Source organism: Mustela lutreola, chromosome 2 (assembly GCF_030435805.1).
Source record: "Mustela lutreola isolate mMusLut2 chromosome 2, mMusLut2.pri, whole genome shotgun sequence".
Taxonomy (NCBI): domain Eukaryota; kingdom Metazoa; phylum Chordata; class Mammalia; order Carnivora; family Mustelidae; genus Mustela; species Mustela lutreola.
The window spans coordinates 175,708,612-175,723,958 of record NC_081291.1 but is presented as its reverse complement, the minus strand read 5'-3'; the positions used below and the strand labels follow the sequence as shown (position 1 = coordinate 175,723,958).

Genomic DNA, 15,347 nt, shown 5'->3' with positions numbered 1-15,347 from the left:
GCCAGAGGAATATTGAAAAAGAAAGCCAGAGTTGGGGGCATCTCAATCCAGACTTCAAGCTCTATTACAAAGCTGTCATCATCAAGACAGCATGGTACTGGCACAAAAACAGACACACAGATCAATGGAACAGAATAGAGAACCAGAAATAGACCCTCAACTCTAGGGTCAACTAATCTTCGACAAAGCAGGAAAGAATGTCCAATGGAAAAAAGACAGTCTCTTCAACAAATAGTGTTGGGGAAATTGAACAGCCACATGCAGAAAAATGAAATTGGACCACTTCCTTACACCACACATGAAAATAGACTCAAAATGGATGAAAGACCTCAATGTGAGAAAGGAATCCATCAAAATCCTTGAGGAGAACACAGGCAGCAGCCTCTTCGACCTCAGCCATAGCAACTTCTTCCTAGGAACGTCACCAAAGGCAAGGGAAGCAAGGGCAAAAATGAACTATTGGGATTTCATCAAGATCAAAAGCTTTTGCACAGCAAAGGAAACAGTTAACAAAACCAGAAGACAACTGACAGAATGGGAGAAGATATTTGCAAACAACATATCAGATAAAGGGCTAGTATCCAAAATCTATAAAGAGCTTAGCAAACTCAACACCCAAGAACAAATAATCTAATCAAGAAATGGGCAGAAGACATGAACAGACATTTCTGCAAAGACATCCAAATGGCCAACAGACACATGAAAAAATGCTCCACATCACTTGGCATCAGGGAAATACAAATCAAAACCACAATGAGATACCACCTCACACCAGTCAGAATGGCTAAAATTAACAAGTCAGGAAATGACAGATGCTGACGAGGATGCAGAGAAAGGGGAACCCTCCTACACTGTTGGTGTGAATGCAAGCTGGTGCAGCCACTCTGCAAAACAGTATATGGATTCCTCAAAAAGTTGAAAATAGAGCTACCCTATGACCCCAGCAATTGCACTACTGGGTATTTACCCTAAAGATACAAACGTAGTCATCCAAAGAGGCATGTGCACCCAAATGTTTATAACAGCAATGTCCACAATAGCCGAACTATGGAAAGAACCTAGATGTCCATCAACAGATGAATGGATAAAGAAGATGTGGTATATATATACAATGGAATACTAAGCAGTCATTAATAGAAATGAAATCTTGCCATTTGCAATGACGTGGATGGAACTAGAGGGTACTATGCTTAGCGAAATAAGTCAATCAGAGAAAGACAACCATCATATGATCTCCCTGATATGAGAAAGTAGAGATGCAACATGGGGGATTTGGGGGGTAGGAAAAGAATAAATGAAACAAGATGGGATCGGGAGGGAGACAAACCATACAAGATTCTTAATCTCGCAGAACAAACTGAGAGTTGCTGGGGAGCGGGGGGCGGTTGGGAGAGGGTGATGGGGGTATGGACATTGTGGGGGGTATGTACTGTGCTGAGTGCTATGAAGTGTGTAAACCTGGCAATTCACAGACCTGTACCCCTGGGGTTAAAAATATATGTTTATAAAAAAAAATTTTTAATTTAAAAAAAATCAATATCCATCATAATCCATACCTCCACTATGCCCTATTTTATAGATAAAATTATTACATTCAAGGGTTTTCCCTCTTTTATACCTAAAAGAATATACTTACTTGGGAATCTTCTGTGCCCAAAGACAGTGTTGAAGCAGTATGTAGATCATTATCTGGTTAGAAATAATAAAGCAGTTATAAGTGTTTATTTATGTCTAATGCAAAATATTTAGATGTGGTTTGGGTCAGTATTAATGATAATGGCTATTAATAATTCTGCTTACTGTTTAGACTACAGCTATTAAAAACATAATTTTCATTTTTTTTCTCAAAAAAGTGAGCTTATTTGCATACTTAATTAAGATTTGTGTTGTAACATAAGAAAAATCATGGAAAAATTTTAAGAGACCTGATATTACCTAGTCAATTTACTAGTGTTAACAAGAATTGTTTTCATTTGTTAAGAAAAAAATGCAAGATTTCACCACTAAAAATATTAAAATAAATGAATTTAGTAAAGCTGCAGGACACAAAATTAATATACATAAATTTGTTGCAGTTCTATAAACTAATAACACATAGCAGAATGAGAAATTAAGAAAATAATTCCACATACATTTGTACCAAAAATAATAAAATACTCAAGAATAAATTTAACCGAGGAGGCAAAAGACCTAAACTGGTCTATGCCTGCAGATCCATAACATGAATTCTTAGTCATGTTAGCAAAATTACAAAATTACAAAATTACAAAAAGTGCTACAATAAAACTTGACATAACAGTATAAATTAAGAATTACATGAGGTTGGGCATCTATTTTGAAAATTTCAGATTTCTTATTCTTTCTTCTAATAAATGTCATGATAAAAAACTGTCATGAAGTATCTTTTAACTTTATATTGTTCACTATAATTATTTTGTTGTTGTCATTATTATTAAAAACACTACATTAAGTTTACCACCTGTTGTTTTGTTGTCATGTTGAGACTGCTGAACTTGGGAGTGCTCGGATAATGTTTGTGGAAAATCTTCATATATAGCTTCTTCTAACCATGGAAAGCAAATGACTGCAAGGTACCAGTGAGATCTGTTGAAAAGAAATACAATCTTAATAACACAAAATCCAAACAATGCAAAAGAATGTGCTCAGGACCTACAGCTGAGAAAGTGGGTATGACAATTTTCATACCAATTCTGAAAAAGCCCATTGTAATATTTGACACAATATGGAATACACATTCCAAAAGTAATTCAATAAGCAGAAAGACTACTTAGGGTAAAATCTGAGCTATTTCAAATTTATTTATTTCATCCAATCAGTGCTTCCTACTGAGAAACTGCTTTAATAAATAGACACTCACAACATCAACTTTTTTCTATTTGTGCTTGAAGAGCTTGTTCTCTTAAATATTTTAAGATTCATCCCAAAACCTTTTGATCTTTTATACAGAAAATCTTTTGAGTCCAAGAAAAACTCAATGTCTAAGTCATTATAGTCTTGTGAGTATCTGTCATTTTTTTTCCACTATATTTACAATATAGCCACTGTCAAATCAAAATTTAAGTTAAGTAACTCATAGTTCTAGCCATTTCTTTGGAAAAAATTAAAAATAATACCTGTAACTTACATACCCATAAGAAAAAATATTTTTTTTCTGTATGCTCCAATTTTGTTTTTAAATAATCTGAAATACTCACGACTCATTTACAGGCACAAAAATGTAATCTTTGTTAAAGATGTTTATGTGACGAGTCCATGTTCTTACTCTTTTATGTCTTCTCTGTGCCATTCTGAGAATATGAAAGATTTTTACATATAAAAAATTTAAACTTTAAGATACAGATTTCAAGAGTCATTTTCATACACTGAAAAAATGCTAGAGTCAGTTTACTTAACCATCCTCTTTAAGATACATAATATTTAAAACACATTAAGATATATAATATTCACCCCTTTTCATTAAGCCTAGTTTGTTCTTAATCCTAATCACATTTATAAATAATAATATAAAAAGAATAAAAGCAATTTATAAAATGTTTTATAGATTTCAAAAGTAGTTCGGCAACTAAAAATAGCTATACTTATTTATTCAATTTAGCTTCATGTGGACATGATAAGAATCTTAAGAGACTCATTTAAATGTTTTATATGTGATGAGGGAGGTATCAAAACTTAATGGAAGAGGAGGAATGAGGCATATATTCTTAGATTTTTTTAAAGACGACATTCATCTACTTCCATTTCATATATAAGGAAATTATAAGATAATGAGTTAAACATAGCCACCATTCATCCATCTTCCATTGTGTTTCTGCAATAAATATTAGTTTTCTATGAGCAATTAATAAAAATCACCCACACTACCTTTATGGAATTTATAAAGTAATGAGGGCAGAAAACAACTACAACAAATAACTAAAGTATAAATGTCATAAGGATTATAAAGAAATTACGTTAGAGCATTTAGAAAAGCCATCTAGAAAAGAATCAGGACAGAGAAATACTTATCTTTTCTTTATCAGGAAAGCTAAGGAAGGATGATATCAAACCAAGTTTGAATATCAAAAAAAGTTTCAGGAAAGAGGTGGTATTTAACAGTGACATAAAAGAGATGGTATGTGACTTCTGGCTCAGTCCCTTCAAGAACCTCTTTTTTATGCACCGAATGAAACAAATCATTAAGTTCTTCTTTATTTATTTTTTTAAAGTTCCAAGTAATATAGGAATCAGACTTCTCTGACCCATCCCTATTCATCTGAATATCTAACCAAACTCAGAGGGATAAATATTAGGAAGGAGATGGAATCTAGAATGAGCTGAAAACAAGTGGCAGAAATTAGATACAATGTAATTAACTTTATAAAATAATCAGAAGTCCTATGTTTACAGCATTTTCTTATTTCAGAATGACCCAACCATTCCAGTGATTATAAACAATTATTTTCAACTAGTGCATAGCCTATTAATCTGTTTTTCCATTTGAAAATCTTAAAGATGGGGCACCTGGGTGGCTCAGTCAGTTAAGCATCTGACTTTGGGTCAGGTCATGATCTCGGGGTTCTAGGATTGAGCCCAGCTTCATGTCCAGCTCCTCACTCAGCAGGCAGTCTGCTTGTCCCTCTGTCCCTCCCTCTGCTCGTGCTCTTTCTCTTTAATAAATGAATAAATTCTTTAAAAAAAAAGAAAATCTTAAAGATAGAAAAATGGTTTTCTTTTTTTGTTATATTGGTGTTGGTTTCCTGACTATGCTAACCTTATGTGATCGGTAACTTATGAGACACTGCATGGGGCAAGGAGAACAGGACAGAATATGAGGAACATAATATAATCACTTATTCTCAGTTCCTAACTCTTTGGAAAATGAATATGTTCAATTAAATGTCTAACACTTCTCTTCCCATTCAGTAAGATACATTATTATTCTCTTGAGATCCTACTATGTACCAAGCACTGAGCAAAAGGCACTGAGGAAAGGGTAGAAAATAAGACAGATGTAGTTCATGACCTCATGAAATTTAATTTTAGGACAAGCAAACAAATGATTAGAGATCATGTTATGAAACAAAAAAGTGCTAAGAGAAAAAATTTCATCAGAAAATAGGAAAGAGCTTCACATATTTAAAAATTTAAAGGAAGCAGGTTAAGATGAATGAAGTAGGATAAGTGAGTGGAAAGAATATCATGAGATGTGTATAGGAGATGGACAGAAGCCAGATCTGTCAGCATCTCATAATCCATAGTAATGAGTTTGTGAATCATTTAGTCTGAGATTTCCTAACACTAGTAGTATGAGCATCTTATCAGGGATTTATTTACCATTAAGGTTTATATCCCTTTTGGGGGAAAAGGAGTAGCAAGACGGCAGAAGAGCAGGAGACCTAAATTTCATCTGGTCCCAGGAATTCAGCTACATAGTTGTCAAACCATTCTGAACACTTGCAAATTCAATAGGAAATTGAAGAGAAGAATAATTCTATGGACAGAAAAGCTACTACTTTCTGGAAGGTAGGACATGTGGAGAAGTGAACCCGAGGTGATATACCAGAAGACAGACCACTGAGGGAGGGGCCAGCTCCCAGCAAGCGGCAGAGCAGTGGAGCACAAAATCAAAACTTTTAGAAGTCTGCTCCAGTGACGGACATCGCTCCAGAAGCTAAGCAGGCGGTGGAGCCCTCGCTAGGACAGTGTGGCCTCAGGACACAGGACCCTTGGGGTTACAGTAAGACCAGGGGTGCCTGAGTGCCACAAGCTCCCAGGTAAGCAGGAAAGCCAGCTGCAAAGACAGAGCCAAGGAGTGGGCTCTCAGCTTGGGATTCCCACTAACCGTGATCTGAGGCATAGTGGTACCACTGCTCTTGGAGCAGGGAGCCCAAAAGTGGCAGATCTGGGGAGACCCCACCCTTCCTATCCCAGGGAGAGGGGCATGGATTCACACTGCAATAATCTGCTGGGTTGGGAGACTCCAAACGAGGCCGTGTGCCACACACAGAAATTCCCGGTAACAGGCTGGGTGAGCTCACAGTGCAGCCAGAGATCAGGGAGACAGGAGTGATTGACTGCTTTTCTCTGAGGGTGCACTAAGAAGTAGGACCCCGAGCTCTCAGCAACTCCGGGTGGGAAACTGGGAAGCCACCATCTTCATTCTCATCCTCCAAAGCTGTATGGAAAGTGTTCAGAGAAGAAAAACTACCAAGAGCGAAACAGAACATACCACTTAGCCTGACCTGACTAGGGCAGTACTACTCCACCTCAGTAATCAAAATTACTGATCAATGAGAACAGCAAAACAACAGTGCTAGAAGAACGGAGCACATTAAATTCATGGCTGTTTCCCCATGATTACTTCGTCTTCTGAAGTTAAATTTTTAAAAATTTTCGTTATTTTTTTCTTCCTCTATTTTTTGTTAATTGTTCCTATTTCCTATTTTAAACTATTTTATAAATACCTTTTTAAAAATTCTTTTAAAATTTTCATTGTTATAGTCATATTCTATCCCTTCATTCTATTTAACTTTATTTTTTGTATGCATATAGGTTTTTCTTTCTTTAAAATTTTGGGATAGAGTTTCTTCTTAAAGACCAAAATAGACCCTAAATCTAGCTTACAGCTTTCTTCTAGTCTCCAGTCTGATCACATTCTTTTTTTTTTTTTTCAACCAACTTCTTACTTACCAATTCCTTTTTTAAAATATTTTATAATATTTCAAGGAGGAAACAAGATGGTGGAAAAGTAGCAGGCTGAGACTATTTCAGATAGCAGGAGATCAGCTAGATAGCTTATCTAAAGATTGCAAACACCTACAAATCCAACGGCAGACTGAAGAGAAGAAGAACAGCAATTCTAGAAACAGAAAATCAACCACTTTCTGAAAGCATATTTTCCTGGGGTTGTTGCCACCCTTTTAGTATTTTACTTGCTCCTTCATATACTCTTATCTGGACAAAATGACAAGGCAGAAAAACTCACCACAAAAAAAAGAACAAGAGGCAGTACCGAAAGCTAGGGACCTAATCAGTGCAGACATTGGTAATATGTCAGATCTAGAGTTCAGAATGACGATTCTCAAGGTTCTAGCCGGGCTCGAAAAAGGCATGGAAGATATTAGAGAAACCCTCTCGGGAGATATAAAAGCCCTTTCTGGAGAAATAAAAGAACTAAAATCTAACCAAGTTGAAATCAAAAAGCTATTAATGAGGTGCAATTAAAAACTGGAGGCTCTCACTGCTAGGATAAATGAGGCAGAAGAAAGAACTAGCGATATAGAAGACCAAATGACAGAGAATAAAGAAGCTGAACAAAAGAGGGACAAACAGCTACTGGACCATGAGGGGAGAATTCGAGAGATAAGTGACACCATAAGACGAAACAACATTAGAATAATTGGGATTCCAGAAGAAGAAGAAAGAGAGAGGGGAGCAGAAGGTATACTGGAGAGAATTATTGGAGAGAATTTCCCCAATATGGCAGAGGGAACAAGCATCAAAATCCAGGAGGTGCAGAGAACGCCCCTCAAAATCAATAATAATAGGTTCACACCCCGTCACCTAATAGTAAAATTTATAAGTCTTAGTGACAATGAGAAAATCCTGAAAGCAGCTCGGGAAAAGAAGTCTGTAACATACAATGGTAAAAATATTAGATTGGCAGCAGACTTATCCAGAGACCTGGCAGGCCAGAAAGAGCAGGCATGATATTTTCAGAGCACTAAATGAGAAAAACATGCAGACAAGAATACTATGTCCAGCTAGGCTATCATTGAAAATAGAAGGAGAGATTAAAAGCTTCCAGGACAAACAAAAACTGAAAGAATTTGCAAACACCAAACCAGCTCTACAGGAAATATTGAAAGGGGTCCTCTAAGCAAAGAGAGAGCCTAAAAGTAGTTAATCAGAAAGGAACAGAGACAATATACAGCAACAGTCACCTTACAGGCAATACAATGGCACTAAATTCATATCTCTCAATAGTTACCCTGAATGTTAATGGGTTAAATCCCCCAATCAAAAGACACAGGGTATCAGAATGGATAAAAAAACAAAACCCATCTATATGTTGCCTACAAGAAACTCATTTTAAACCCAAAGACACCTCCAGATTTAAAGTAAGGGGGTGGAAAAGAATTTACCATGCTAATGGACATCAGAAGAAAGCGGGAGTGGCAATCCTTATATCAGATCAATTAGATTTTAAGGCAAAGACTATAATAAGAGATGAGGAAGGGCACTATATCATACTCAAAGGATCTGTCCAACAAGAAGATCTAACAATTTTAAATATCTATGCCCCAACGTGGGAGCAGCCAACTATATAAACCAATTAATAACAAAATCAAAGAAACACATCAATAATAATACAATAATAGTTGGGGACTTTAACACTCCCCTCACTGAAATGTACAGATCATCCAAGCAAAAGATCAACAATGACACATTGGACCAGATGGACATCACAGAATGTTTTAAGCAGCAATGTCTACAATAGCCAAACTATGGAAAGAATCTAGATGTCCATCAACAGATGAATGGATAAAGAAGATATGGTATATATACACAATGGAATACTATGCAGTCATCAAAAGAAATGAAATCTTGCCATTTGCGATGACATGGATGGAACTAGAGCGTATCATGCTTAGCGAAATAAGTCAAGTGGAGAAAGACAACTATCCTATCATCTCCCTGATATGTGGAAGTGGAGATGCAACATGGGGGCTTAAGTGGGTAGGAGAAGAATCAATGAAACAAGATGGGATTGGGAGGGAGACAAACCATAAGTGACTCTTAATCTCACAAGACAAACTGAGGGTTGCAGGGGGGAGGGGTTGCAAGGAGAAGGGGGTTGGGGTTATGGACATTGGGAAGGGTATGTGCTATGGTGAGTGCTGTGAAGTGTGTAAACCTGTTGATTCACAGACCTGTACCCCTGGGGATAAAAATATATGTTCATAAAAAAAAATTAAAAATTAAAACTAAAAATATATATATATATTTTTTAACTTTTTTTTAACTTTCATCTTAACAGTCATATTCCATCACTTCATCATGTTTACCTACATATTTTTTTTCTTTCTTTCTTTCTTTCTCTCAAATTTTGGGAGGCAGTTTCTTCTAACAGACAAAAATACACCCAAACGAACTGTGTGGCTCTGTTATATTCATCAGGCCAATCATATATTTTTTTCCCTTTCTTCTCCCACTGGATTCAGGTTTTCTCTGATATGGTTACTGTATTATTTTTTCTGGAGTCATTGTTACCATTTTAGCATTTTGTTCTCTCATTCATCTATTCTGCTCTAGATAAAATGACAAGGTGGAAAAACTCACCTCCAAAAGAGAACAAGAGGCAATACTGACTGTGAGGACCTAATCAATACGCATTAGTAAGATGTCAAAACTAAAGTTAGAAAATAATTATAAAAATGCCAGCTGGGCTTGAAAAAAGCATAGAAGATACTATCTCTTTCTGAAGAAATAAAATCCCATTCTGGAGAAATAAAATAACTAAAATCTAAACAAGTTGAAATCACAAAAGCTATTAATGAGGTGCAATCAAAAATGGAGGCTCTGGCTGCTAGGATAATTGGGGCAGAAGAGAAAATTAGTGATATAGAAGACCAAATGATGGAGAATAAGGAAGCTGAGAAAAAGAGAGATAAACAACTACTGAATCACAAGGGGAGAATTCAAGAGATAAGTGATACCATACGACAAAACAATATTAGAATAATTGGGAACTAAGAAGAAGAAGAAAGAGAGAGGCAGAAGGTATATTGGAGCAAATTACAGGGGAGAACTTCCCTAGTTTGGGGAAGGAAATAAGCATCAAAATGCAGGAGGCATAGAGAACTTGCCCTCAAAATCAATAAAAGTAGGTCAACACCCCATCATTTAATAATAAAACTTACAAGTCCCAGTGACAAAGAGAAAATCCTGAAAACAACTCAGGACAAGAGGTCTGTAACCTACAATGATAGAAATAGTAGACTGACAGGAGACCTACCCGCAGAGACCAGGCAGGCCAGAAAGGACTGGCATGATATATTCAGAGCACTAAACGTGAAAAATATGCAACCAGGAATATTATACCCATCCAGGCTGGCAATGAAAATAAAAGGACAGATAAAAAGCTTCCAGGACAAATGAAAACTAAAAGAATTTGCAAACACCAAACCAGCCCTACAGGAAATACTGAAAGGGGTCCTCTAAGCCAAGAAAGAGCCTAAAAGTAACAGACCAGAAATGAATATACAGACAATATACAGTAACAGTCACCTTACAGGCAATACAATGTCACTTAATTCACATCTTTCAATAGTTACTCTGAATGTAAATGGGCTAAATTCCCCAATGAAAAGACAGAGGGTATCAGCAAACATTTAAAAAAAAAAAAAAAAGACCCATTGATATGCTGTCTGCAAGAAACTCATTTTAGAACCAAAGACACCTCCAGATTTAAAGTGAAGGGATGGAAGACAATTTACCATGCTAATAGGACATCAAAAGAAAGCTGGGGTAGCAATCCTTATATCAAACAAATTTGATTTTAAGCAAAAGACCATAATAAGAGATGAAGAAGGCCACTATATCATATTAAAGGGTCTGTCCAACAAGAAGATTAGACAATTTTAAAAATCTATGGCACTAACATGGGAGCAGCAAACTATATAAATCAATTAATAACAAAATCAAAGAAACACATCAACAATAATACAACAATAGGCGGGGACTATAACAACTCCTTACTGAAATGGACAGATCATCTAAGCAAAAGATGAACAAGGAAATAAAGGCTTTAAATGACACACTGGACCAGAGAGACATCACAGATAATTCAGAACATTCCATCTCAAAGCAACAGAATACACATTCTTCTCTAGTGCACATGGAACAATCTCCAAAATAGATCACCTTCTGGGTCACAAATCGGGTCTCAGCCAGTACCAAAAGACTGGGATCATTCCCAGCATATTTTCAGACTACAATGCTTTGAAACTAGAACTCAACCACAAGAGGAAAGTTAGAATGAACTCAAATACATGGAGGCTAAAGACCATCTTACTAAAAGAATGAATGGGTCAAACAGGAAATTAAAGAATTTAAAAAATATCTGGAAATAAATTAAAATGAAAACACACTGTACAAAATCTTTGAGACACAGCAAAGGTGTCCTGAGAGGAAAGTATATAGCAATACAAGCCATTCTCAAGAAACAAGAAAGGTCTCAAGTATACAACCTAACCCTACACCTAAATAAACTGGAGAAAGAACAATACAGAAAGCCTAAACCCAACAGGAGAAGAGAAATAATAAAGACCAGAGCAGAAATCAATGAAACAGAAACAAAAACAAAAACAACAACAACAAAAAAGTACCAGTAGAACAGATCAACACAACTAGGAGCTGGTCCTTGGAAGAATTTAAAGACTGATAAACTCCTGGCCAGACTTATCAAAAAGAAAAGAGAAAGGACCCACATTAACAAAATATGAATGAAAGAGGAGAGATCACAACGAACACCAAAGAAATACAAACAATTATAAGAACATATTATGAGCAACTATATACCAGCAAATAAGATAATCTGGAAGAAATGCGGGCATTCCTAGAGACATAGAAACTACCAAAACTCAACCAGGAAGAAATAGAAAACCTGAACAGACCCATAACCAGTAAGGAGACTGAAGCAGTCATCAAAAATCTCCCAACAAACATGAGCCCAAGACCACATGGCTTCCCAGGGGAATTCTACCAAACATTTTAAGAATTAATATCTATTCTCTTGAAACTGTTCGAAAAAATAGAAATGGAAGGAAAATTTCCAAACTCATTTTATGGGACCAGAATTACCTTGATCCCAAAACCAGACAAAGTCCCTATAAAAAGGAAAATTACAGACCAATATCCCTTATCAACATGGATGCAAAAATTCTCACCAAAATAGTAGCGAACAGGATTCAACAGTACATTAAAAGGATTATGCACCATGGCCAAGTGGGATTTACTTCTGGGCTTCAAGGTTGGTTCAACATCCTCAAAACAATCAATGTGATACAATACATTAATAAAAGATATTTTATGATACTCTCAATAGATACTGAAAAAGCATTTGACAAAATACAGCATCCTTTCTTGATCAAAAATCTTCACAGTGTAGGGACAGAGGGTACGTACCTCAATATCATCAAAGCTATCTATGAAAAACACCACAGCAAATATCATTCTCAATGGAGGAAAAACAGAGCTTTTCCCCTAGGGTCAAACACAGCAGAGCTGTCCGCTCTCACCACTGCTATTCAACATAATACTAGAAGTCCTAGCCTCAGCAGTCAGACAACAAGAAGAAATAAAAGGCATCTGAGTCAGCAAAAAGGAAGTCAAACTCTCACTCCAGGCAGATATGATACTTTATGTGGAAAACCTGAAAGACTCCACTCCAAAACTGCTAGAACTCATACAGGAATTCAGTTAAGTGGCAGGATACAACATCAATGCACAGAAATCATTTGCATTTCTTACAACAACGGCAAGAAAGAAGAAAGAGAAATTAAGGAGTCAATTCCATTTACAATTGCACCCAAAACCTTAAGATCCCCAGGAATAAATCTAACCAAAGAGGCAAAGAATCTGTACTCAGAAAACTATGGAGTACTCAGGAAAGAAATTGAGGAAGACACAAAGAAATGGAAAAATGTTCCACACTCATGATTCAGGACAAATATTATGAAAATGTCTATGCTACCTAGAGCAATCTACAGATTTAATGCAATCCCTATCAAAATACCATCAACTTTTTTCAAAGAAATGGAACAAATAAACTTAAAATTTATATGGAACCAGAAAAGACCTTGAATAGCCAGAGGAATGTTGAAAGTTGGCAGCATCACAATTCCAGACTTCAAGCTCTATTACAAAGCTGTAATTATCAAGATAGTATGGTACTGGCACAAAAACAGACACATTGGTCAATGTAACAGAATAGAGAGTCCAGAAATAGACCCTCAACTCTAGGGTCAACTAATCTTCGACAAAGCAGTTAAGAATGTCCAATGGAAAAAAGATAGTCTCTTCAACAAATGGTGTTGGGAAAATGGGACAGTCACATGCAGAAGAATGAAACTGTACCATTTCCTTACACCACACACAAAAATAGACTCAAAATGGATGAAAGACCTCAATGTGAGACAGGAATCCTTCAAAATCCTTGAGGAAAACACAGGAAGCAACCTCTTCGACCTAAGCCACAGTAATTTTTTCCTAGAAACATCACCAAAGGCAGGAGAATCAAGGACAAAAGAACTACTGGAACTTCATCAAGATCAAAAGCTTTTGCACAACAAAGGAAACAGTCAATAAAACCAAAAGGCAACTGACAAAATGGAAGAAGATATTTGCAAATGACATATCAGACAAAGGGCTAGTGTCCAAAATTTATAAAGAACTTAGCAAACTCAACACCCAAAGAATAATCCAATCAAGAAATGGGTATAAGACATGAACAGACATTTCTGCAAAGACATCCAAATGGCCAACAGACACATGAGAAAATGTACAACATCACTCAGCATCAGGGAAATACAAATCAAAACCACAATGAGATACCACCTCACACCAGTCAGAATGGCTAAAATTAACCAGTCAGGAAATGACAGGTGTCAGTGAGGATGCAGAGAAAGGGTACTCTCTTACACTGTTGGTGGGAATACAAGCTGGTATAGCCACTCTGCAAAACAGCATGGAGATTCCTCAAAAAGTTGAAAATAGAGCTACTCTATGACCCAGCAACTGCAGTACTGGGTTTATACCCTAAAGATGTAAATGTTGTGATCTGAAGGGGCACATGCACCTGAATGTTCATGGCAATCCATAGTAGCCAAACTATGGAAAGACCCACAATAGTCCACAATATCTACAACAGCCAAACTATGGAAAGAGCCTAGATATCCAACATCATATGAATGGATAAAGAAGATGTGAGATAGATAGATAGATAGATAGACACACAACACACACGCACACACACACAATGGAATACTATGCAGCCATCAAAAAATGAAATCTTGCTATCTGCAACAACATGGATGGAATTAGAGGGTATTATGCTAAGCAAAATAAGTCAGTCAGTGAAAGGCAATTATCATATGATCTCACGGATATGAGGAATTTGAGAAACAAGACAGAGAGGATAATAGGGGAAGGGAGGGAAAAATGAAAGATGAAACCAAAGAAAGAGACAAACCATTAAGAGACTCTTAATCTCAGGAAACAAACTGAGGGTTGCTGGAGGGGAAGAGAGTAGGAGGGATGGGGTGCTTGGGTAATGGACACTAGGGAGAGTATGTGCTATGGTGAGTGCAGTGCATTGTATAAGACTGATGAATCATAGACCTGTACCCCTGAAACAAACAATACATTATATGCTAATTTTTAAAAAAATTTTTTTAAAGGTTTGTATCCCTTATCACTTTGATTCTGGGCTTTTTAATTTTTTTACTGATTTATAGAAATTCTTTGTGTGAATACTAATAACATATATATCTGGCCAAGCATTAGTATGAATTTTTGTCCAGGAGAGAGATACAAACACACACAGGCATACACACACAGTTGATCCTTGAACAATGAGGAGTTTAGTGGCACCCACACTCCCAATGGAGTTGAAAATCCATGTATGTAACTTTTGACTCCCCAAAATGTTAACCACTAAGGGTCTCATGTTGATCAGAAGCCTTACCAATAACATAAAATCAATTAACACATATTTTGCATGTTATATGTATTTTATCATGTACTGTATTATATAATGTACTATTAAAATAATATAGTAAGTTAGAGAAAATAATAAATAAATAAGAAATAAATAAATAGATGGTATCTAAAAGAAGTTATCAAGAAAACCATAAGGAAAACACATTTACAGTATTTACAGTTAATACATATACTGTACCTATTAAAAAAATCTGCATATAAGGGCACCACATGTTTCAAACCCGTGTTGTTCCAGGGTCATCTGTGTGTGTGTGTGTGTGTATGTGTGTATAATATACTAAGTATAGTAATATCTAAGCTTAGTATCATATATATATATATATATATATATATATCTTACTCTGGATATGCCACTTATGTGTCTTTGTTTTATATTCCTTTTATATATGATCAAACATATAATATCAAATTTTAATTTTTAAAAATTATCCTAAAATTTAAAACTACAACAGATCCTACCTGCTTTCATTTCATCAGTTTCTAGGTGGTTATGCCAAACACTGACTAGTAATTTTATAAAAAAATGTAAGATTAAAAGCATGGTACTAACCATGAATTTCTAT

At 35.9% G+C, this 15,347-nt stretch overlaps 1 protein-coding gene across 6 annotated transcripts in view; it reads right to left on the bottom strand.

Moving 5' to 3' along the window:
- The window catches only part of SENP7 (SUMO specific peptidase 7), a 162,013-nt gene that overhangs the window by 10,011 nt on the left and 136,655 nt on the right, over positions 1-15,347 (bottom strand). For all 6 annotated transcript variants that reach the window (XM_059164277.1, XM_059164281.1, XM_059164282.1 and 3 more), the window contains 3 exons: positions 3,216-3,308; positions 2,480-2,604; positions 1,637-1,689 (listed from right to left, as the gene is read on the bottom strand). In XM_059164277.1, coding sequence (XP_059020260.1) covers positions 1,637-1,689; positions 2,480-2,604; positions 3,216-3,308 — 271 coding nt within the window. The remainder of the gene's footprint in view (positions 1-1,636; positions 1,690-2,479; positions 2,605-3,215; positions 3,309-15,347) is intronic.